This window comes from Eptatretus burgeri, chromosome 13, assembly GCF_056783735.1.
Source record: "Eptatretus burgeri isolate ZD-2024b chromosome 13, Ebu_testis_v1, whole genome shotgun sequence".
Lineage (NCBI taxonomy): Eukaryota > Metazoa > Chordata > Myxini > Myxiniformes > Myxinidae > Eptatretus > Eptatretus burgeri.
In genome coordinates, this window is record NC_140973.1 from 70,775,284 (window position 1) to 70,801,438 (window position 26,155).

Consider the following 26,155-nt stretch of genomic DNA (forward strand, 5'->3'; position numbering starts at 1 on the left):
CAGTTTAATTTATTTATCTTTAACGATCCTTTTTTATACGCCAGATATATAATATTAATATATATATATATATATATATATATATATATATATATATATATATATATATATATATATATATATATATATATATATATATATATATATATATATATATACACCGGTCGTCCGTCCGTCTGTCTGTCTGTCCATCCGTTCCTGTCCGCACTCTAACTCCCAAAGTTTTCAACTTTCACGTTTCATATTTGGTATATTGGTGCAGACTGTGGAGACGGTGTGTCGCGACATAAGTTCGTCATCTGAAGTGGTTGCCATGGCAACCAGGATGCTGTTTTCCATGTAGTAGCACAATTCTGTGTATACCTTCTTGTTCGGGCGTATATTGTGCTCACTTGCACTCTTGTTAAACATGGGACAGTTTGTTAGTTTTTATTTTATTTTCTTCTTCATACAAGTAGAAACTCATGGGAGATCTAAACGACAAGGTGGCAGATTAATAGATTTGGTATGGGAGTGTGCGTGCGCGCGCGCGCACACACACACACACACACACACACACACACACACACACACACACACACACACACACACACACACACACACACACACACACACACACACACACACACACACACACACACACACACACACACACACACACACACACACACACATCCATCTCCTCCATCTCTATATCGTCCTTTCTTTTTGCTGAACTGGGCTTGCTTCTCTCTCCCAAAGCCAGTGCTTGTGTACAGTCATCCCCCGTTTATTGTGGGGGGTACGTTCCAAACCCCCCCTCCCCCTGCGAGAAGTGAAAATCCACGATGAATGGATGCCTCCCAAAAAAATCGACTCGTCTGGTCTGGTCTACTTGGCAATGATCGGGTTTGAGGTGCCGGAGATCGACTTGTCTGGTCTGGTCGGTTTGGCTGTGCTCATCCAACCGCGGCAAACCTTTCTCCTTCCCGAAGCATATATCGAGCGTCAGGACCTTCCTCTGGCGCTTCGGTTCCTTGCCTGAAGCCTTAGAAAGTGCAGGGCGTTTGGGTGGCATCGTAGGGCTTGGAGAAAAAAAACGTAGAAAATATTCGAAGTTCACAAGCGAAACTTTGTCTCGTGCGTTGTGTAACTGGTCGAGCATCACACGTTATAATTTATTGCTTAAATAATTTATATTTTATATATTATTACCGCGGGAATCCGCAGAAAAAAATTGGTTAGGTTCCAAGGGAAAACCCGCGATGAACCGGGGGCACGATAGGTGAACCGCGATATAGCGGGGGATTACTGTATCCGCAAGGGAGAATTTCCAATCGATGGAATTACCAGGGGAAGGTGGAAGTGGAGGGTTCCATGCAATTGGGGAGCATTACCGAACATTTGTGGCATATGACAGATTGTACACCTGCTTCCAGGTGTCATTTTAAGTCCCCATCCAATTCAAATATGCACTTATTACACAAGATTCCATCGTTGATTTAACGTGCGAGATAAACCACACTTATCAATGCAGTATTATAATTAAGCCTGGTGTTGGCTTAGTGGTTAGGGTGGTGGCTTGGGATCCAAGGGTCCTGAGTTCAAGCCCCTTTTGGCCGCTGAATTAATACACCAGGAGGTTGACTCAGCCTGTCATCCTTCCGAGGTCGGCAAAATGAGTACCAGTGCACTGGGAAAGGGGACACTGCATCAGCGGCATAGCCGCATCCCAACCAATGATGCAACTTGCAGCCACAGGCTGCACTCGATAGAGAGTATTATAATTGCTGCGAAACATCAGGATATGAACACACATCGCGATGTATCACATCAGAGAGTGGACAAATCAACACTTATGTTGTGTTCAATTGGGAACGCCAGACTTGCCCAGCAAATGCTATGTTTATGCTGATTACACGATATTGGAAAGCCTTGTTTGCATGACCCTTTTGTCTTGCAGACTGACGAAGACTTTTTGAGCAAAATCTATGGTGCGTACTTGCAGGTGTTTGTGCGTTCTGCTGGAGGACTGCAGCTGTGATGGTGTCCACGATTGAGATTATTGTACTGTATTTGTTTTAGCTTTGAGAAAGTGGAAAGAACAAAGTTGGTATGTTTCTAAAACCCTTGAGGAAAGCAGGCCAGTGGATTTCAGGTTTTATCAAGTTTGATACAGTATGTGCAGTACTTTCTTACAACTCTGACCTCTAACCTTTTTCACAATCTTTGTAACTGCACATGCAAAATTGTCCATTGAAAAACAACTTCAAATGGATGTTTTGTGTATTTGAGTTACACGCACAAAGGTAAAATCCTAGCTTGCACTCTTTACCAACGTGTATACATCATGTACATTTACATTGAGTCTTTCATCAGCTCTTTGTTTTCCTTATGCAGCAGTCGAGTGAGGGAGACCCATAATGGCTGGCATTCCTTGCATTCACTTCCTGTGCAGTGAGTGAGTTGACATTGAGAATTTGTTCCGTCTCTGTACAAGCAAGAATGTCATGTTTTTTTTAGTTTTTTTTTTTTTTAAGTTACGTTTCTATGAGAGGCACTACATTGCCTGCAATGTCTTAACATCTGTTTGCAAGCTCTACCAAATTTTCACAGATGACATCGCATTTAAAATTGAAAGATGACCCATGCTGGCTTGGATGACCGTTTTGCAGCTGTGCTGCTCATCTTTATCAGCTGTCTGCATGTCTCACTTTTCCCATCTCCACGCAAAACTGGCTTTGTCTGCTGCACTGACTAATCGGCTTGCTGCGTGTTTGTATAGATATCAATACTTGATCTCTACCTCATGATTGTCCTGAAGGTCACTCTGAGATGTTGTATCTTTTATGTTAAATAAGAAAGTTTGTATAATTTTTTTTTATCATCTCGTCTGTGCAGTGTATGAAATTTTACAACATGAAATTTTAGAATGCCAATTGAAGCACTCAGTCATTGCAGTATAACTGTATAAAGTAGCAGGTAATAATCAAGCTCGTTTGTTGAGTTAAAGCTGGCTGGTTTAATTTCACTTTATCATTTCAAGGCACTGCAGATAGATGTTGCAACACAACCTTTAGGAAATGCACGTCGGGTGGCCTACAAAATCATGATATTTACAATTGCGATTGAAAGTTTGGTCTACGAAGCAACGATGAATCAACGAGAACAGCACTCTGAAGAGCGCAAACCTCCGCCAGTCTGAACAGTTTGTTTTGTATCCCACTCATATACTGGGATCTGCATCCGGACCTTAACCAAAATCGAATCGGCTTGTTTTTGTCACTGACCCAATTCATCCACCCAGTTTTGTCGCAATCCTTTCAATCCTGACACATCACACACTCTCTGAAAGGGACCATCTGCCAAACTCTCCCATCTCCTTTTTTAACAATCCTTTTGTGGAAGTTCAGTCATTCAAACTCCTGGGTCTCGCACTCAGCCATGATCTTTCTTGAGGAAAGCACATTTCAAAGTTGACCTCAAAAGCCAGCTGCCGACTGGGCATCCTCTGTCGTACAAAGTCCTTCTTTGGCACACCTGAACTCCAATCCACCTACAAGGATTAATTCTCAGCTTGATGGAGTACTGCTGTCCCCTTTGGGCTGGCTCCCTTGCCTCACACCTTGCTCAGCTTGACGCCAGGAAACGAAGGCCTTTAAGATTATTGGAATCTACCATGATGAATCTGAGTCAATGGGGCGATCACTTTACCATCGCAGACAGGTCGGTGGCCTCTCTGTCTTCTACCGACTCCTTTCTGGTCTTGCATACTCTGCTCTTTCCGTGCTTTGTCCCCGCCCCCTCCCCACACCAGGTTTCTGCAGGGCTTACATGGTCCACCATCGATCCCATTCTGATTAAACTACCGAAATCCCAGATCACCATTAATCTCCACTCATTTGTTCCTCTTTTTTCCTGCCTGTGGAACCAATTTCCACATCCTCTTCAATCTCATTCTTCACACCATTTCTTCAAGACAGCTGTTCACCACCATGTCATGCCATTCCCAATCCAACACCATGATCTTTTCTACCCTCGTTAACCCTGACCCCAATCCCTCCTTCCAAATTTCCAGTTTTCCCTCCTGAGTTCTCTTCTGTGTCCATCTTGTCCACCCCATGCATCCTCTCCTATCCCACATTCCTCCCCACACCCATCATTTGTCTGCCTCCCTCTGTATTGGCCTTTGGCTCTGCTGTTGGTGTTTCCCTCCCCCTCCCCCCCATTTCTCTCTGTTGTTGCATCCTGATCTGTTCAGTGTACTACTATTAACTCTTCCACAAGCTTTGACTGTGTCAAAAAAACAACAAAAAAAGCTATTCATAACTTTTTGAAATATCATGTGAAGTATTTTCTGCTTGAAAGGTGCAAAAACTGATCCTTTAATTCAGACCTCTCAGTTTACGTACAATCAGCAAGGTCATGGAATCCATCATCGCAGATGATATGAAGTTCTTCCTTTTCTCCAACAACCTCATCTTAGATCACCAATTTGGAATTTGGATTCAGATCAGATCACTTTACCTTTGAATTGCTGCTTTTACTCACCCAACAATGGATGGAGGCCCTCGATGTCAAAGGTGAAATCATGGCCGTCTCTCCAGACGTCTCGAGCTTTCAATAGTCTGGCATCCTGCGTTGCTCTCCAAGCCATCTGTCGATGGAATCCAAGGCCAACCCCACACATGGCTTACTGACTTCCTCTACTCATAGCCAACGTGTGGCTCTCAACGGAATCCTTTCACCTCCTCTCCCTGTCAAGGCTGGAGTGCCCCAAGGCCATATTCCGGGCCCAGTCCTTTTCCTAATCTTCATAAATTCGCTCTCTGGAAAATCCCCTCTATTTTCTGATGACCCTTTAGACAGACAGGCTGCAGCCTCTTCCTTCTCTTCAGACCTTGACAAAATCACAAGCTGGTCAAACACTTGGAATATGTCTTTCAATCCTGACAAATCTCACACTCTCACTATCTCTCTCCAAACGGACTGTCTGGCAAATCCTCCCATCTACTTTTCTTAACAATCCTCTAGGGGAAGTACAGTGATTATAACACCTGCATCTCACTATCGGCCATGATCTTTCTTGGGCAAACCTCATTTCAAAGTTTTCTTCCAAATCCAATCATTGACTGGGCATCCTCCATCATCCAAAATATTTCCTTGGCACACCTGAATTCTCATCTGCAGCTTGATGGAGTACTGCTCTCCCCTTTATGCCTAGTGTTGGCTTAATGGTTCGGGTGGCAGGCTTTGGATCCTCGGGTCCTGAGTTCAAATCCCAATGGCTGCTGAATTAACACCAATGGGGTTGACAGTCTGTCATCCTTCTGAGGTTGGCGAAATGAGTACCAGTGTAGCAGCTAAAAGGTTGCACACGAAGGGAAGGGGTATTGACAGATTTATTAAATCTGGTATTGGTGTGGCGCAGGCATGATGGGCCGAAATGGCCTCCTCCTGCACATAATTTCCTTGTAAATTACTTGCTCCCCCCTCTGGGTTGGCTTCCTGCCCCATACCTTGCTCAGCTTGATGCTTTGGAAACCAAGGCCTTAAAGATCATTGGAATCTCCCATGCTGAAGCTGAGTCTGTGGGCGTATCACTTTCCCATCTCAAACAGGTGGGTGGTCTCTGTCTTATGTTGCCTCCATTTTCATCTTGCACCTTCTGCTCTTTCCTTGCTTTATCTCCTCCCGCCACCCCCCAGGTTTCTGCAGTGCTCACACGGTAAATTACCTAAATCGCAGGATCACTGCACACCTTCACTCATTCGTACCTTTTTATTTTTCCCCCACTTCTTGAATCAACTTGCACATCCTCTTCAATATCATCCTTTCCTCTTCAAGACAGCCGTTTACCACCATTTCAGATCGTCTCCAATCCAAAACCAAAATATTTTCTCGCCATGTTAACGCCCTCCCCCGTCTTGCCCCCCCTTTCCTCCACCCAACCCCATGCTCCCCTCCCTCCAGGTTTCCAGTTTTTTTCCCCCCTCCTGGGAGTTTCCTTCTGTATCCATCTTGTCCACCCCGTGCATCTTTTCCTGTGCTCCCATTGTCCAAGTCTCCCCCATTAACTCCGCTGTTGGTGCTTTTTGAATAACATGCTCCTTGTGCAAGACCGCCAGTTTGCCAATGCTCTTCATCCAAAGGAATGATATAATTATCCGTTGTTCCGTGACACATCTCTTAATTAAATTTGCATAAATCTCCGCTTCCACCCTCTGCTCCTTGAGTGTTGTGGCCTTTCCATCCTTCCTTCCTTCCTTCCATATAAGTGCTGCTTCATCAGGATGAAGATTACCGCTCTGCAGTTGTGCGCAGGCATGGAATGGTGCCAATACAACCATTATGCCAGTACACTGGTACTCATTTTGCCGACCTCGGAAGGATGACAGGCTGAGTCAACCCACCTGGTGTTAATTCAGTGGCCAACATGATTCAAACTCAGGACTCCAAGATTCCAAGCCAGCCACCCTAACCACTAATCCAACACCAGGCTTCTGTAGAGTTGAACTCAAATGTCCCAAAATAATATTGCGTGGATTTAATCAGGGCCACAAGCAGGATGTTTAGGTTTTGGGTTTTGCCTTGAATTAAACTTAAGAGCAATGATTCAATCCTCCAAAATTTAAGTGAGAAAGTGAAGGACAACTCCCCACTGTAAAAGGAATTGAACCATCAATCATGACTGCACAAATGTGCTTTAAGGGTGTCTTGGTGCATTGCAAGATTCCTGGCCATATTGATTGTCCCTTTGATGATCATGGGAGTGTTTGACAATGCAACTATCCGTTCACCATGTCCAAAAAAGCATTCGATGGGTTTTTCTTCAAGATTATCTTGGTACACGATGCGATGTCTCATGAAAATAATTTCTGATACCAACCTGCAAGTAAAATAAAATTATTTGTGGGCCACCCTATAATCTTTTGTTTTTGTTTCTCAAATGCTCTTCCTCCATTTTAGAGGTTTAAATAGAGTTCAGTTTTTAAAACATTTGGCAATATGTTAGACGAGTTCAGTCATTTGACTAGATGGAGAGAATTTGCACTATTTGTGTGCTTTTCAGATTGCTCACTTGAGCTTTAAAAAAAGAACCTCACGAGATGTTTGTATTTTATGTGATAGTTATAATCAGTGTTAATATTTTGCTTTTGACCTATTATAGTATTTGAAATTTTCAGACTTGTTTTTCAGTATTCAGAAGGAAAACCAGGTGTGGGAATATGAGAACGCAGGCAGTCTGGCGGAGGACTCGAGGGAAGTGATGGTGGGATGAGCTATTCTCGGTGCAAGGCAATGTAAAACAGAGAACCTACCAATACATATATCTTAATTTGACAAGAAACAGACCTTGGGACTCTGCCTTCTACCGAAATGATATTCAAGATGGATAGCAGCTGCCCCTGTTTAGCATGAAGTCCCACACTGCATGAAGACCCCAAATACTGCCCCACAGCCATATTCCATTCTGTAGAAGGCCTTTAAAATTTGAATGAGCTCTGAACAGTTCAGAATGGACTTTACTCTGCAGAGGATAGTGAGGTGTTTGCCTGCCTGAAGAGGCCATTTGGCAATGTGCTTTACCCAAGATTGGTTGACATGTCAGGCCAAGGAACTCCAGGGACTGAAAATCTTCCTGGGCTTGGCTCAAGAATTTGACTGAGGGATTTGAAAGGCGTTTTTTTTTTTAGAGGGGCAATGAGGCACTGGCATTTTCCTGCATTTGAAGTTAAGTTATTGGAAGCTGACCAACAGTCTCTTCTTTTTTTCCTTTTTTTTTCAATTCTGTAGAAATGGATGCTGCAACAGCCTGCCTTTCAAAAGTGTGGTGTAAATTCTGCACTGGATCTGGATGGGGTTAGTTGCAAAATTGTGTGGAGAATGATCCAAGGAAGTGGATGTAGACCAATAATAAGCTCAGTCCTAAAACGCAGACTTGTGGGAAACATCCTCAAATATCTCAAAACAGAATGCAATGAAGAGCAGCCCATTGTTTCTGATCATAGAGAAAATTTGATAACCATTCAAAGAGGAGATCCTGAATACCATTCGCAAGCATCTTGGTAGTAAGGAAGCACAAGACATGTCCAGAGATGGCCCTGGTCTTTAATTTGAGATTTAATGCATGCAGTGACATTCCCATGATAGAATAATTTGGAGGAAGCTGAACTGATGATCTGGCAAGTTCAACTTCACTGAAGTCCTGTGGCGACGGATGCTGCTGGAAGTCTTCAGTCACGACTCTACCACTCAAGTGTTGTAGTCATTCTACCACTGATCGGGAGCAACAGTGATGTTTGTGTCCTGCTTGAGTGACAAAAGGCAGCCCTTTTCGGGGACAGCACTGCTCTCCAATTTGAGAAGGGGACAAAAAAGATTCGCTGAACAAAGTTTGCTCCACCTGACTTGTCCACAAACCGTGGTTGACATCATTGTAGGAAAACGACACTATTTTGCTACCTCCAACTTTATACGTTGCAAGATAATGAATAACTTCAATATTGAACATCGCACGGCAATTATAGAGCATGAGCTATCATGTTATAATATCGACATTGCATATCTCGGTAAAACCCGACTCCCTGGAGCCCCTCATTTTGAGGAGAAAGGTGCCTGCTATACATTTTACAGGACTGGCAAAAGAGAAGATGAGAATTGCCAAACCAGTGTTGGCTTTGCACTAACGATTAGGTTTGTTAGTTTCTGGGAATGCTTCCAACTCATATTAATGACTGACTCATGAAACTGTGGTTTAAGTGTTCGGATGTTCAACATATTGGTTGTCAGCATTTATGCTCCCACGATGTCATATTCTGATGAGCTTGAAGACGAGTCTTTTTTGAATATCATGGAGTTGCCATCCAAACGACACCACACAATGACAAACTTATTCTACTTGGAGATTTCAACACTCGTGTTGGATGTGATTATAAACAGTCTGGAATAAGGTCGTTGGTCACCATGGTACAGGTAAAGACAACTCAAATGTAACATTTCTTCTCAACTTTTTCAGAAAATGAACTTGTGATTGCAAATACACCTTTCCAACAAGCGGATAAATACAAGAACACCTTCAGGCACCCTTGTTTCAAACATTGGCATTTGATTGACTTTATAACCATTAGGCAATGGGACTAGAATTCCGTGAAACGTACTTGTCAGGAGGGCAACCGAATGCAGTTCTGACCACAAGTTGGTCTGAAGTAAGATGACGTTCTACTTTAAGCCGCACATTTATAAGAAGACAAATGAAGCCTGTTCAGGAGCTGAATGTTGAAAGGCTTAAATCTCCCTGTCTACAGACAAAGCTCTGAAAACATTTTCATTCCATCTTTGACTCCAACATTGAACCCCTTAATATTGTGATGTAGAGACGAAGCACTGTTTTACGATTTGATCTCCAGTGGAGCATTGTTTTGCAAATGCTACACACCTTGTTGGTTGTCAACTCCTCCAACAGTATGAAGCTTCTAAGGATCCAGATGTTGCATCTGAGCTTTTGGAATCTCTGGACATGGCCAGATGACAACGATGGCAGGAGATCGTTGAGGCGCATGATTTCACTCAAGTCGAAAGGCATGGAACCTACTAAGCCATCTTTGAGTTTCCTCACCATCCTGCTCAACATCAACCTTCCAAAGTATGGGCTAATGCTGTTGCTCCGACGCTGCTCCTCGTCTCGAAAGTTGTCTGAACGAAGGAGGCTCGTCGTAAAGTCTGAAAGAAATTCTGTACGTCCATTTCATTATCTCCTACATACCTGCTTTCTTCCCCCCGATAAAAGTGCTGACATTGACACTGGCCTTTCCTTCATCAAAGCAGGAATTTATGGCATAGCTCCTGAATTATTAGCTGGAGGTCAATGGATGTCTGGGTCAGGCCTGGGGAGTCATGGATTCACTGGATCATGGGGTGTGGGGCTGTCGGTATCTATGCAGGAGAACAAAGTCTGAGTTTTCAGGTCCTTGGTGCTTCCAGTCTTGCTCTACGGATGTGAGACTTTGACTCTGACAAAGGATCTGAGATGAAGACTTAACTCCTTCGGTACCAAGTCTCTTTGGAGAATCCTTGGCTCTCGCCGGTCGGACTTTGTGTCCAACGAGCGGTTGCTGAGAGAGACTCAAAATGAGATTTGTTACTTGCATAGTCCATAAGCGTCAGCTGCGGCTGTGTGGCAATGTGGCTCGATTTCCTGACGCTGATCCTGCTCACCAGATTCTCTCAGCGAGGGAGCCTCATGAGTGGAAAAGGCCAACAGGACAACTGCTTGCCTTGTGGTTGCAGCAGGTTGATCAGCATCTCAAGGAGATGGGGATGGGCCAGCCATCTGCCTGGGCGATGGCCAGATGGAGGACCCTGGCGGTACTGTTTGAATGCGGACGCAGTGATGCGCTGTTCCGGTGCATGCTCCCATACCTAACCTAACTTAATCTTGAAATATTGAAGAACTTGGGAATTCGTGGACGTGATTGGTTGGCTTATCTTTTTATTAACATCCATGCAACTGGAGTCATACCATCAACTTGGAGAGTGGCTTAAGTCATTGCCATCCTTGAGCCAGCGCAGCCTGCTGTTGACTCATCTATCTATCGGCCCATATCTCTGCTATGTATGATATACAAGTTGTTTGAGTGTGTCCTTCTGGCCAGGCTCTCTCCACTGGTGGAGCCCAACCTTCCCAAGGAACAAGTGTGTTGATCAAGTACTTTAACTTCCCACCCATATTGAGGCTGGTGACCAATGTGTGCTCAAGACGGGTGTTGCACTAATTGACCTTTCATTAACATACGATACGGTATGGCGAAATTGTCTGCTGAAAGCTGCCAGACTTTTCCAGTACCAAGCCATAATGCGTGTCCTTTTATTCTATGCTTAGCAAGCAAAGATGTAGGGGTTCACTTGGAGAGCAAACAAGCTCCATGAGGACTCTGAATGATCGTCTTCCCCAAGGGTCTGTCTTGACTCCAATCCTCTTCAACATATATGTGAGCAACATACCTTGTAACACCTCCCAAAAAGTTTGCTTATGCAGATGATCTTGCCCTTGCTACCCCAAGCAATCAACCTTGAAGATCTCAGCAGTTCCCTGTCCCAAGACTTAAAGGTAATGGAGCATACTTCATTTACTGGTGCCTCCACCAAAACCCAACTAAGACTCCAGTTACTGCTTTCTATCTCAAAACCGAATGGCTCAAAGCAAACTCCAGGTTTTCTTTTGTGGCAAACCCGTCAAGAATGAACCGTTTCCCAAGTACCTTGGAATCACCCTTGATCGCAGCCTCACTTTCCGTGAATGCCTAAAACGGGTCACAGAAAAAAAATCAACATCAGAGTAAATGTCATCTGGAAAATAGCAGCTGGGGATCAAGTTCATGAACTCTTCACGCTGCTCGCCTTGCTCTTGTGTACTCTGCAGTGGAATACTGTTCTCCTGTTTGGGCAGAGAGCAGCCACCCAAAACATTTGGACACTGTCCTGAAAACACTGATGTGGATATAATCAGTGGTATACTGAAATCGACACCCATGTCGTGGCTCCCAGTCCTGTCTGACATCCCACCCCCTGATGTGTGCCAAAGGCAAAGATGCTGAGTGATTTTGACTGCATCAAAGCTCACCAAGATCTTCCAATTAATGAAGACTTGCAGAATATACCAAATATGCGATTCAAGTTGGGTAAACCTTTCTGGGGCTCTGGCAATGTTTTGGGTGATGTGGGGTTGAACACAAATGACAAGTGATGCAATCTTTGGACAGACAACAACATTGCTTACAAAGAACCGGTGAGTGATCTGACAGAAGAACTTCCAGGTTTTGACCTTCCCTGGAAACAGTGGTCCACACGCAACAGGATCTGTACTCTCCATGCAAGAACATCACACCACCTCCACAAATGGAATTTCAAAGACAGCCTCGCATGTGACATTGTGAATCAGTGTCACCTACAGAAATTTGTTGAAGGATTTAGGGCAATCCACATGACAGACTGTGCCCAACTTTTATTTAGATCTGTGAGCTGTAATTTGTCAAGCGCAATATGAGATTAAATAGTGGAGCTTCTGAAGTTCCTTGGTTTTGTTGAACCCAATCACAAGGACTGGTTTGATGACAATGATGGAGGATAAATTTCTACTTGAGATAATGCATACAGCTCACCTTGCATGGATCACTGAAAATATTAACAATACAAACATGCCCCTTACCAACAGCACAAGCAAAAATGGCAAGCCAAGCTCTGCTTGATGAATGAAAAATAGTGGGCTGAAAGAGCAGCAGACATTCAAGAAGCTGCTGATACATAAAATAGAAAGTGGTTTTATGATTGTCTAAAAGTGGTCTATTCACCTCAGAGCAGGGATATTGTTCTACTTTGTAGTGCCGAAGGAAAAGCTCTCCTCATTGATCTCAACTTACTTCTACAAAGATGGGCAGAACACTTTAGGGACATCTAAAACTATCCTTCTACCATTTCAGATGATGCAATAAATGCACTCCTCCAACCACCAATTATTCATGATGTCTCTGGTGCTCCCACCATCAGAGAAACAAACACAACAAGAATGGCACTCAGTCAAGTGCATACTTCCACCGGACTGAGCAGTTAACATTTTGTATCCCACTGATCGGCCTGATCTGGATCTGAATATATACCAAAATCTAATGGGCTTGTTCTTGTCATCTACCCAATTAACCCACCAAGTTTTATCATAACTCGTCCACAATCTTTTGAGATATTCTGCTACATATTGTTTTTGACCTTGTCTCTCAACACTGAAGAATCGCTTGGAATATAAAAAAATTCAGATTCACAAAATTAAAAAAAAAAATTGGATCTTTCGCAAATCAAATTGATTCTTCCTTGTCACATTGTGCATCCAACGTGTCCACCAAGTTTTGTCTAAATCCGTCCATAACTTTTTGAGATATCCTGTTCATAGACAAACAGACAGATCCGGGAGAAAACATAACCTCCATCCACCTTAGGTGGTGGAGGTAACTATCAGAAAAATGTCAAGTGGCAAGGCTGCTTGTTCGGATGGCATTCTCCTTGAAATTTTCCAACCTGATGGCATTAACCTTGTTCAACAATTTACGGGCTTTCCAAATGGATTTGTAAACTAGAAGTTGTGCCCGTGGAGTTCAATGATGCAAAAGTCATCCACACCTCCAAACGAAAGGGAGACTGTTCATGTTGTGACAATCACCACGGAATCTTATTGCTTGCAATTGCTGGAAAGATCTTTGCCTGGATAAAACTTGACCAGCTTACTAACTGCATTTCTCACCCTACACCAGAAAGTCAGTGTCAATTTTGTAGTGAGCATGGTACAGGTGATATGATTGTCGATGTCTGTCAACTCAAAGATAAATGAGGTGAACAGCATCGCGATCTCATCGTCTTTATGATCTCACCAAGGCCTTCAACTGTTCGTAGAGAATTTTGGAAACTCCTGCATAAGAGTTGGCTGCCCCAGTTAGTTAATATTATCCGATATTTCCATGAAGGAATGGTTGGTAGTGCTGACAATGGTTCCATGTCCGACCCTTTTCCTGTTGCAAATCGCTCCAAGGAAGGATGCGTTTTAGCACCCTTACATTTTGGTATCATGTTTTTGGGAAATACTACTACATGTTTTACAGAATGCCAAATAGTAATGCAGATTCAGTTTCGCACAGATGATATCTTCTATCGCCATCGACTAAGAGCTAAAACAAAAGAGGAGGAAATACTAATACGTGACCTCCTTTATGCTGACCACTGTCTTTGCTCACACACTAGAAAGGTATATAAACAATCACTACCTGCTTTTCACGTGCACATTCACGGTATTGGCTGACCACCAGTCTGATTAAGTTAGAAATTGTGCTTCAACCTAAACCGGGCAGTGCCTACATAGCACCTCTCATCACCATTGGTGGTATACCACTCGAGGCTGTGAACAAATTGTGACTTGGGAGATATACTTCGTCAAAATTCTCTTTTCGATGATGAGGTGACTTCTCGGTTAGAAAAGTGAGCACTTCTTTTGGAAGACTAACTCGTAATCTTTGGAATGTGCACGGTGTTTGGTTGAGCACTAAGATGAACGTTTATCGTACATTGGTGCTCTCAACACTTCTCTATGGTTGCAAATCTTGGACACCCTACCACCTTCACACAAGGCAGTTGGAGGAATTCCATCTGTTTTGTCTGAGAAAGATTGCTGGAATCGCATGGCGTGATAAGACCGCTAAAACCAAAGTCCTTGTATGATTACTGCAACAGAGTTTGATGTAATGCAAGCATGACTCTGCTGGTCAGTTTATCTTGTGCACATGAATGACAGCAGAATACCTGAATAGAAGTACTTTTATTTAAAAAAAAGCCAAATAAAGGAGACACAGCGTTCATATAGAGGGTAAAGGAAGTGGTACAAAGACGTTCTCAAAGCCACCTTTCGAGCTTGCAACATTTCTACCACCACCTGGGAGCAAGATGTTATAAAAAGAACATTTTGGCGAAACATTTGTAAAAGATTGTCAAAACTCATTTGAAAAGTGAAGAATCATAATTGAGAAGTGAAAACGATCAAAAAGAAAAATCAGGCTTTCTCCCACAAGGAGACTGCTTCACTTGAAAAATATGTGGTCACCAATGTTCCTCCCACATTGGACTTCCAAGCTAAGAGATACAAACATACCAACGAGAGGCGAGATCCGTCATCGTTGATGGCACACCCCAACAGAGAATTTGAGAAGAGATGATGCCTGAAGCGATCAGACGTCAAGGAGACAAACACCTTCTCTGAAGGCTCTAAATGAGATGAAAATAGAAGAGCCAAGAGGAAGAGCAGGACATTCGAGGAGGGAAGCTTAACATTATGAAATATAACGAATGAGAGCTATTTGGAGAGATGAGTTGGTAAAGAGCCAGATTGAGTCAGGACAGCTGTTTTGAAAATGGCATTGGCTACAACACAATTTACTGAGGTTTGAGTATCTACTCCCAGTCAACTACCGTAGTTATTCGTGGCAATTAAAGCCTGCATGGATACATTAAGAGAAACTTGAGGTGGAAGGATAGCAGAGAATCTATATTTGGAGAACGAGTGTTATATGGAGTTATCAAAGTTGGGGTTGATTGGGGGGGAGGGTGAGGGGGGGAGAGGGGTGGCAGAGCCAACACAGATAATGTCAGGAGATTTTGAGTTGAAATATGGTTTCAACCATCTAATGCTTGACCGAATGATGAGGGACAGAGGTTGGGGGGGGGTGTGAATTATAGCCTTGTGGAGGATAGAGGGGAAGGAATGACCAAGGGAAGACAGACAAGGGGCTGGGGAAGAATTTGAGGGAGGGTGAGAGTTTAAGTAACATACAGTTGTTGGTAAATTGTACAAGTTTAAGCTTCCTATTGTTTTGAATACGTTATTTAGCAAGCAATATGTTATCCTGTAATTTTGTTTTTATTGCACCAATAAGCCATGCATTTGAGAATGAAAACTTCCTCCTCTCTTAATTCTCAAGTCAGATGAAACTGCGAGATGGGAATATCATCCCAAAAATCCCATGCAAAATATATTGTGGATCGTTTTATTTTCTAAATCTCAGTTATTTTCTCATGCAGTTTGTGCATTGATGGATTTTGACCACAAGCGATGTCAAATGCATGTGTCGACTTTGTAGTCGTGGTTATCATAATTTTTTGAGCTGTTACAAGTTTTGAGTTTAGTTTGTTAAAGTTTCAGGCCATCATCAGGTACAGAGTGCAGCATTTGATATTTTAAGGAAATTGGAAAATTTATCAGTTTGGGGATATTTTCTTTTAACAACGTTATGTCGGTGGTGTTTTCATTTGTGCTCAAGAGTATCGGAATGCAATTGCAGGTGATTCTATTCACAGGATGACATATATATATATATATATATATATATATATATATATATATATATATATATATATATATATATATATATATATATATATATATATATATATATATATATATATATATACACACACACACACACACACACACACACACACACACACACACACACACACACACACACACACACACACACACACACACACACACACACACACACACACACACACACGTCATGACACGTGCCGACGTGACTTAAGATGTATTGAACTGAGTTGAACGGTAATATGTTCGTGTAAAACGCCACGGTTTTTATTGTTGGTTAATTTGGATTATTGGGTTTTAATATTACTTATGGCTGAAGGCTTTGGCAGTGCATCGACGTGCCAGTGCAATTTTGATTATAATGTGAAATGTATAGCATTGTACTTTTACTGCACTGCATTAAACCACCTGGTTTGTACATGTTTTTCCATCTTGGTTTTTTTAAAATTTATCCAACCTTGTTTACATGCTGTTCGGTGGAGCTCGTTTTTCTGATTTAGTGTCAAAACAAGGGTGTCGATGAAATGTAAAACCCTTTTTCTGGGAAAAACTATCCAAATGAGTGTTCTTATTCCCATTGGAAACCCTGGCTAAGTGTTTGAATTCATTGGAACCCCTTCTTCATTTGTATACAGCACAAGGCTGTGGGGTAGCAACATTGGCTGAGGGCATGGCTGTGCCGCTGATGCAATGCCCTTTGCTGGTTAGGGCAGGAATTTGGAATTTGTTCATGGTGCCATCGGTTGTAGTGGGGCAGATAACAGCAATTTTTGAGAGGAATGATGTTGATCAAATTTGTTGGAATGGAATGATGGAATGGAACATCAAAGGAATGATGTTGATCAAATGATCAAATTTGGCACATTTGTTCTCCAGGGGATTCTAATCAAATCTGCCTGATTGGCCATTTGAAAATCCAAATTTTGAAAAAAAAAAAAAAAATACTTCAACAAAGTCAAGATCACGAATCAATGTTGGATGCTGGCTGAGATTGGTGAATGTTTCAGAAACATCATCAAAGACGTTCCAAGTCTGCCATGCAGTTTTCTTCCCTCTACCACGGAAGGCAGACACGACGTCACATCCAGTGTACGCATGGAATTATGGGATCCCGCTAGCTTTCTCAGGCCCTATTGCAGAAACTACCTCATGGACTGGAATCCATCGTGCCTTGGCTCCTTGGCCAAAGGTAATCCACATGTTCTCAAGACCTAGTTCCTGTAAGGATGGCAGTACAGATATTGCTATGACTAGTACGTCCGTGTCATTAGCCTTAATGATAATGGACTTGCTACCATCCGTCGTTGCATCCCTGGCATGTACAAATATTCGAGTGTCAGCTTCTTCATGACAACATGGAGACACAGCATCCAGTGACTTCCTTGTGTTGCTAATGGCATCTTCTCCTTTTGTGACAATGACTGTGCTTGTCGTCTGTGCTTCACACATCTTTTCCGCAAGGAAGTGAAACAGCTGTCTTGTTGCTGTCATCTCGAAGAAAGCTTCTCCAGTTACTTGGGGTCTTACTGGTTCCTGTCACTATTCTACTGATTCCTTGCCCCCTTTTTGACCTTGCCTCGGACTTCAGACTTGACTTCTTGTACACATCAAACACTACGTCCACCCTCTCGTACCTGGCACCATAGGATTCCACCTTTGGGATGATGTCTTCTTTAGCATTGTCATCAAATATCTTTGAAGTGTGTGGAGGTAGGGCATTGATAAGTGCTGAGCCATCAATGGTGACTGCATCTCCCCTTGGTTCTCTGTCTGAGATGTTCACTTGCGCTTCAAGAATTTCAGCCAGCTGTGGCTTCAAATTCTTTGGAAGTTTTTTTTTTTTTTTTTTTTTCAAAATTTGGATTTTCAAATAGCCAATCAGGCAGATTTGATCAGAAAGCCCTGTAGAACAGAAATAACAAATTTTATGCTTGTATCATAATTTGCATGATTTTTCTACTATCTACTGCACTAATATTGATCATGCTGAAACAAATATTTTTCATATTGAGATACGTATTCTTTGTCCACAAATTATGTACTCATTTCTCTTTATTTGCTTTAAAATGCTTTTAAAGAATGCGGAAGTATGAAATCTGTTGTAAAGTATTGGCTAAAATCACTCTGTAAGGAATGGTTTGCATGCACTGAGATAGAATTGAGATAAAGATTGAAATGGGCTATCAGGTCTATTACAATGACAACCAGAGCTCAATGCTTTTGCAAATCAGGGTCACTCATGGTAATGAGTATTTTTTGTTTGCTCAGAGCTCACCATGACAGGCCACGAGCGAGTAGACTGTTCAAATATATTATGGTCTTGTTAATTTCATATAACTAACATCTATCTATGAATTCCCAATTCAGTGAAGTATTCTTCGGGAGAATTTGATCAATGCAAACAACCTCAGCGGTATAGTTCGCTGGAGCTATCTTTTTTTTTTTTTTTTTTTTTTTTTTCTTGAAATGATTTTTTTTTTTTCTTGAAATGATTTTTTTTTCATCAACTGCTGTCACAACGGGAACCCAACGGGTTCACGGGTCGTCTAGTATGTTACGAAAACCCTCATCTTGTAAATATGTATGTATGTATATATATATATATATATATATATATATATATATATATATATATATATATATATATATATATATATATATATATATATGTATGGATGTTCCCGAAATACTGCCGAAATGAAACACGATAGCGCAAAAAATTTAGGGTCACCTTACTCATCTCTTCTCTTATAAGGCCACCTTATAAACAGTTTCATTTAACTGCCCTGCTGTGTGCAGTATAGTTTCATTCAAATCAGGCAACTAAAAAAATTATTAAAAAATCAATTCCCAATTCAGTGAAGGACTCTTCGGGAGTATTTGATCAATGCAAACAACCTCAGCGGTATAGTTCGCTGGAGCTATCCCTTTTTTCGTTTTTTTTTTTTAATGATTTTTTTCATCAACCGCTGTCACAACGAGAACCCTACGGATTCACGGTTCATCTCGTATATTACTAAATCTTTAATTTTGTATGTATATATATAGATATCTTCTTCTTCTTTCGGCTGCTCCCATTAGGGGTCGCCACAGCGGATCATCCGTATGATCCGCATAGTGATTTGGCACATGTTTTACGCCGGATGCCCTTCCTGACGCAACCCTGGTCGCCTCTTACGACACAGGGATATGGTACACCAATTTTAACTGGGGTATACACCGGCCCAGTATACTGGTACTCATTTCGCCGACCTCGGAAGGATGACAGGCTGAGTCAACCCCCTGGTGTATTAATTAAGTGGCCCAATGGGGCTTGAACTCAGGACCTTTTGGATCCCAAGCCGCGACCCAAACCACTGCGCCAACACCAGGCTTTATGTGTATATGTATGTATGTATATGTATATATATATATATATATATATATATATATATATATTTATATATATATATTTATATATATATATTTATATATATATATTTATATATATATATTTATATATATATATTTATATATATATATTTATATATATATATTTATATATATATATTTATATATATATATATATACATGTTCACGAAATGCAGCCAAAACGGTACACGATAGCGCAAAAATTTTAGGGTCGCCTGACTCACCATTCGCCTCTGGTGTGCAGTATCAAGTTTCGTTCAAATCGGGCAACGAAAAAAATTATTAAACAATCAAGTACTCTTCGGGAGTATTTTATCAATGCAAACAACCTCAATGGTATAGTTTGCTGGAGCTCTTTTTTTTATTCTATAAATTTTTTTTTTCATCAACTGCTGTCACAATGGGAACCCAACCGGTTCACGGGTCGTCTATCTTGTAAAAGTCCACTAATACACCGTTTGCCTTTCTCATTGCTGAGAAAGTCCTCTCCTGATATTCAAAGCAAACACTTCAAACCAGATGACTTTCAAACCATATGGCAATAATCATAACGAATATATAATCCCCATACTGGCCCAAGCACATTTGGGCCTGGTGGAAGATCTTGTTCTGAGTCCATGCTAAGTTAAAATGAAATATGTACCCCTCTGTCATGTTTGCTGCTCTGATACTTTAAAATATATTTGATTTGGATCATTGCATACTGATGGTCTCTCTCTATCAAGTGCAGCCTGTGGCTGCTGGTTTCATCATTGGTTGGGACGTGGCTATGCCGCTGATGCAGTGTCCCCTTCACCACTACACTGGTACTCATTTTGCCGACCTCGGAAGGATGATAGGCTGAGTCAACCTCCTGGTGTATATTAATTCAGTGGCCAACAGGGCTTGAACTCAGGACCCAAGGATCCCAAACCATCACCCTAACCACTAAGCCAACACCAGGCTAATGCTGATGGTTATTTTGTATTAGTTAACTGTCACAATATAATGTGGATAGGAGTTCAGGTGAGCCAAAGAAGGACTTTTCTTTATTTTATTTCATTTATTTTTGCAAGTTAAGCTGCTTCGCCTGGTGCCAGTGAGTCAAGCACCAAAGTTATTGCAGAGTCTCATTAACTCTGCTTTCACATTCAATTTCAAAGTTGGACAAACACAAAGCTCATTATCTCTGCCTTCCCATTGTTATCTTATTTAGATTATAAAGCAGGAGTCTCATTGGACTGCTGAGATTACGAACTTCTTATTGTGTTGCAAAACAATACTTTATCTGTGTAAACAGATACTCCACCGACGTCCTGTGCTGAATCATTGCCCTGAAGCAAGACAAATTCTTTCACTGAGCTATCTTGTTTTATTATGCACATAATTGGGTTTTTTTGTTTGTTTGAAGGACCTCGTGTGTAAACAAATCTTTCCTGTAGTCTTGTATTGATGAACCAGTACCCTTTGATGCTCTGACCCCTCCTTATCTTCCAACCATATAAAAAAAACCATCTATGTATTCTGGCTCAGGCAGAGATCTGTTTGTACTCTTGAGACAAGCTTTTCTCTCCGCATATATGTGTTTTTTTTTTTAAATAATAAACGATCTGTTTAATGATAAAGGGTTTTCTCTCTTGTGTAAATTTCCACCACAATGTGAGGCAGGGGAGCCAGCCCAGAGGGGAGAGCAGTACTCCTTCAAGCTCTGGATAGGAGTTCAGGTGACCCAAAGAAGGACTTTTGTACGATGGAGGATGCCCAGCCGGCATTTGGTTTTGAAGGTCAACTTTGAAATGTGGTTTGCTCAAAAGAGGTCATGGCTGATGGCAAGACCCAGGAATTTGAGTGACTCAACCTCTTTAAGATGGTTGTTGAGAAAGTAGATAGGAGGGTTTGCAGAATGGTTCTTTCGGAGCGAGACAGAGTGTGAGAGTGAGAGTGATTTCTCAGTATTGAAAGACATTTATTTACGTCAGATTTTCAATCATGATTTTGAGGGTTGTTATGCTACATGTGTATGAATTAATGGTTGCTCGGGAAAATATTTCCATAGTAACAGATTTTCAAAATCTATAATTACACTGAATTCACATACATTGATGTGGCTTGACCATGTGATCGAAGAAAAGGTCCTGTATATAAAAACGGTTTCTTTGTCACCGTTGCTAGGGAAAAGGAAGACCTGAACAAGCAAGTTTTACGTTTTATTTGTTTCGAGCTGTGAGTATGTGATGCTCAATTTTCACACTTGGGAACATTTCAGAAATGTTTTATAAACACGTATCTAACATATCTAGCACACTTGTAGTTACTTTCCAGATGGAGACGAAGAATTTCAAAAATTAGACAAGAAAATCGACTTTGGCCCATGACCTTTTATTTGTTTGATGGCATCTGATCAAATAAACTTACTATTAAGCAGCTTTTTGAAGAAGATTCAAACTGCATCAGCAACATGCCAGGTACTGTCGTGGCTAAAAATACTGGCATCCTTGTACGTTTTTCAAATATTACATTTCTTCCAGAAGATTGTTGAAATGAAAAAAAATATTTTGATATCCACAAATGCATTTCTTTGGTTTGCAGTGGAACAAAACAAAAAAGTTGAAAAAATTACAATGTAAATCTTTGCTTATTCCATGTAGAAATCATAAAATGGCCCAGACAATATTATACGCACCTTTTAGAAGTTGTTTGAAATAATTAGATTTCAAGCAGGTGATTCTCCTTTACTTTGGAATTGAACTCACCTGTGGTGAATGCCTGCAATATAAAAATCACTCATTCAACCAGTTTGAATGGAGAAAAGAAGTCATTCTGCTGTTTTGTGTCACTGTGTGGACTGCAATGAGCATGGAGAAAAGAAAGAAAACCAGAGGATTGTCTGAGGAGGTCAGACACAAGATTGTAGCCAAGCATGAACAATCTCAAGGCCACAAGTCCATCTCCAGAGATCTTGATGTTCCTGTGTCCACCGTACGCAATATTATCAAGAAGTTTGAGGCCCATGGCACTGCAGCCAACCTCCCTGGACGTGGCCGTAAGAGAAAACTGATTGAATATTGCAGCGAAGGATTGATTGAATGATGGAGAAAGCACTTTGATCAAACTGCCAAACAGATTCAAACTCACCTTAAGACAAGGTACGACAGCTTCAACTCACACCATCCGTCGCCAACTCGATGAAAGCGAGTTCAATGGTAGGAGACCCAGGAGGACCCCACTGCTAAGAGTGAGACACAAGAAAGCCTGACTTGAGTTTGCCAAAACACCTGAACAAGCTAAAATCCTTCTGGGAGAATTTCTTGCGGACAGATGAGACCAAGTTAGAGCTTTTTGGTGAAGCACATCATCTCTGTGTTTGCAGAAAACAAAATGAAGCCTTCAAAGAAAAGAACACCTTCCTTACAGTCAAACATGGAGGAGGTTGAGTGATGATTTGGGGTTGCTGTGCTGCCTCTGGCACTGGGTGCCTTGAATGTGTGCATGAAATCAGGAGATTACCAAGGCATTTTGGAGCGCAATGTTCAACCCAGTGTCAGAAAGCTGGGTCTCCATGCTGGGAGAAAGAAAGCTGGGAAGGTCATGGGTCTTTGCAGCAAGACAATGACCCAAACATACTTTAAAAAGCACCCAGGAATGGTTCAAGATAAAACAATAGACTGTTATGAAGTGGCCAACAATAAGTCCAGATCGAAATCCCAATGAACACCTGTGGGGAGATCTGAAAACAGCAGTTGGGAGAAGGCACCCTTCAAATCTGGGAGAACTGAAGCAGTTTGCACAAGAAGAGTGGGACAAACTGTCAGTCGAGAGGTGTAGTATTCTCATTCATGGCTATAGGAAGTGCTTGACTCCAGTTATTTTGTCCATAGGCTGTACTACCAAATACTAAATCGAGGGTGTCAATAATTTTGTCAATGCCATTTCTTTTTATTTTCTGATTTAAAAGGATATGTTGAGTTCTGAATCAAAAACAAAGGTTCTGTAATATTAACAGTGAAATTAAGAATTATGGAGACCAAATACTTTTGTCAATTTCAACTTATTTTTCGAAAAAATTGTAAGTTATTTGAAAAAAGTGCAAGGGTGCCAATATTTTTGGCCGTGACTGTATACTGGGATCCTCTCACTGCAGAAGGAGGTTGATGGAAGTGAAAGTAAAAGCATTGACTCAAAAAAGCAATTGTACTTCAGTTGTAGGATCTTCAAATGCAGCAAGTAGCCAGTGATGAATCTTGCTTGTGATGCATATTTTCCTCCACCACCGAAGGTGGAAGGGTTTTCAGCTTTTCACCCATGTCTGTCTCTGTCTGTTTATCGCTTACAGGTCACAATTCTAAACCGATCGTCATGAAACTTCACCAAGTTGTAGAGGTAGTCTCAACTGAGAAGCCTATTTCTTTTGAGGTCAAAGGTCATCTTGAGGTCAAATTTCTCAAATCGTAATTTTTCATCTGATTGACTTGAAATTTGAACAAGATTTGCATATTGCGTCACTGGATTGGGAAATCAACTATTTTTGAGGTCAACAGTCAACTCAAGGTCAAACTTCTCAAATCATCAATTTTTATCTGAAAAATCGTCAATTTACATCCGATTGCCTTGGGAATGAAACAGCGATTGCAGGATACATTTGGTGTGCAGGTTGGGTGTGTCACAAGGATGAACTGATTCGATTTTGGTGAAGATCCGGATCTGGATCCGACTAATTTTAAAAAGTGATTCTTCACCATTGAGAGATCGAGCCAAATTAATTTTTAAAAGCACGATATCTCAAAGTTGTGGACGGATTCGGATTAAACTTGGTGGACAGGTTGTGTGTGACCACGACAAATTGATTCGATTTTGGTGAAGATCCGAATCCGGATCTGGATATGATAATTATTTAATTTTAATAGTGATTCTTCATTGAGAGATACGACCGAAAACGATTATATAGCATGATATTTACCTCTGCCACCGAAGGTGAAGGAGGTGATGTTTTCACCCCTCTCTGTCTGTTGGGTCGCCGAAATAGGTGACCCTTATTGTCAGTAATTCTGTCTGTTTGTTCTTTTGTCATCAGCATATTTGGTAGTAAACGTGGGCCGATTTTGACCAAGCTCTGGTGGTAGGTACATCTTATGACCTAGTGCTTTGGAAATTGTGATGGTTGCGAGGGACCCTTTGGTTCCCCAGCAACAGCCGAAAAACCTTCAAAATCGGTACCGTTCACGCGAAATCAATTCCAAAAGCCATTATCCCACGTAGGCTGATGCAATTTGGCATGCATCATCTACAGGTGATGCTCTACCAAATATATTCCGGTTTCTGTGATATATGGAATAGTTTACCCTCAGCGCCCCCTACAAATGGGGTATGCCCGAAAATTGGCGAAAATTGAAGGCCCCCAAGCGACCAGGTGAGTGCATCGATCCGAATGAAATTTTGCAGGTTCATAGCACGCAATGAGTACGACAACTTTGTCTCCTCAGGGCATATTGACCAAAATTGCTTAGGTCAGGGGTCAAAGGGAAAAAAATCGATAATATGCGAGAGCTGGAGGTGCCTTCGCGCCAAATGCTACTCCTCCTCGAGTTATGGTCATGAAAATTCACACTAATCATCTGGAATGCATTGTGCACAAACGATCAAGCCGGATTTTAGATTTATATCTTTGTTCACCCACACCACCCCCTTGAACTTTGGGGATATCCGATATCAAACCGCATTTTCGGTACTTTTTATTCAAATTGATACTGTGTCGTTATCAGTAGATGGAACTGGATGAGATTTGGTATGCATAATCTTAAGGTGATTCTCTATCTGCTATATGACATCCATTTTTTTTTGTATCTTATAGTTTCCAAATGGTAACCCTCTCAACTTGGGTGTCCGAGGGCCATTGGGCATTCCCGCTGAAAATTCAAAGTACACTAGCTCCAAGACGGTTGAACAGAATCGAATGAATCTTTACATACTTATAGACCGTAATGAGTACTACAACTTTGCTCATTTGCATAATGACCTATCTCGAGTAGGTCAAAGGTCAATAAGTGCATTTTTCGGGTGAAATTACCATTCAAGGCACCCTCACTCCTACACGGATTAACCGATACGAATGAAAGTTCATAGGTACTCAATGAGTACTACAACTTTGCTTTAGGACATATTGACCTATCTCGGCTAGGTCAGGGGTCAAAGGTCAATGAGTGCATTTTTGGGGCTAAATGACCATTCAAATCCCCGTTGCTCCTACACGGATTAACCGATACGAATGAAAGTTCAGAGGTACAGAGTACTCAATGGGCAATACAACTTTGCTTCAGGACATATTGACCTATCTCGGCTAAGTCAGGGGTCAAAGGTCAATGAGTGCATTGTTCGGGCAAAATGACCATTCAAAGCCCCCTTACTCATGCATGGGTTAACCAATTCGATTGCAATTTCGTAAGTACTTAGTACTCGATTAACTCAGATCAGGGGTCAAAGGTCATCGGATGCTCGGCGACCCAGGCCGCCTCCCGGCTTGTATGTGTGTTTGTCTGTCTGTGTACAGGATATCTCAAAAAGATGTGGACTTATCCAGATGAAATTTTGTGGACAGGTTTGGTGTGTGACAAGGACAAAGTGATTAGATTTTAGTGAAGATCCGGATCCGTATCCGACTGCTAGAATTTTAAAAGTGATTCTTCATCATTGAGAGGTCTGGCCAAAAATGCTATATAGCACGACATCTCAAAAAGTTGGACGGATTCGGACGAAACTTGGTGGACAGGTTGGGTGTGTGGCAAGGACGAATTGATTCGATTTTGGTGAAGATCCAGATCCGGATAGGAGAATTTGTTAATTTTAAAAGTGATTCTTCACCATTGAGAGATC

The 26,155-nt window shown here is 41.6% G+C and overlaps 1 protein-coding gene across 2 annotated transcripts in view; it reads left to right on the top strand.

Annotated features, from left to right (window-relative positions):
• LOC147014740 (mRNA-decapping enzyme 1B-like) overlaps positions 1-16,857 on the top strand; it is a 46,837-nt gene extending 29,980 nt beyond the window's left edge. The window contains exon 9 of one of the 2 annotated variants that reach the window (XM_085852919.1): positions 1,943-16,857. In XM_085852919.1, the coding sequence (XP_085709045.1) occupies positions 1,943-2,023 (81 nt within the window). In that variant the 3' untranslated portion in view covers positions 2,024-16,857. The remainder of the gene's footprint in view (positions 1-1,942) is intronic. The other variant, XM_085852918.1, reaches the window with a different exon arrangement.
• The last annotated feature ends 9,298 nt before the right edge of the window (positions 16,858-26,155 follow it).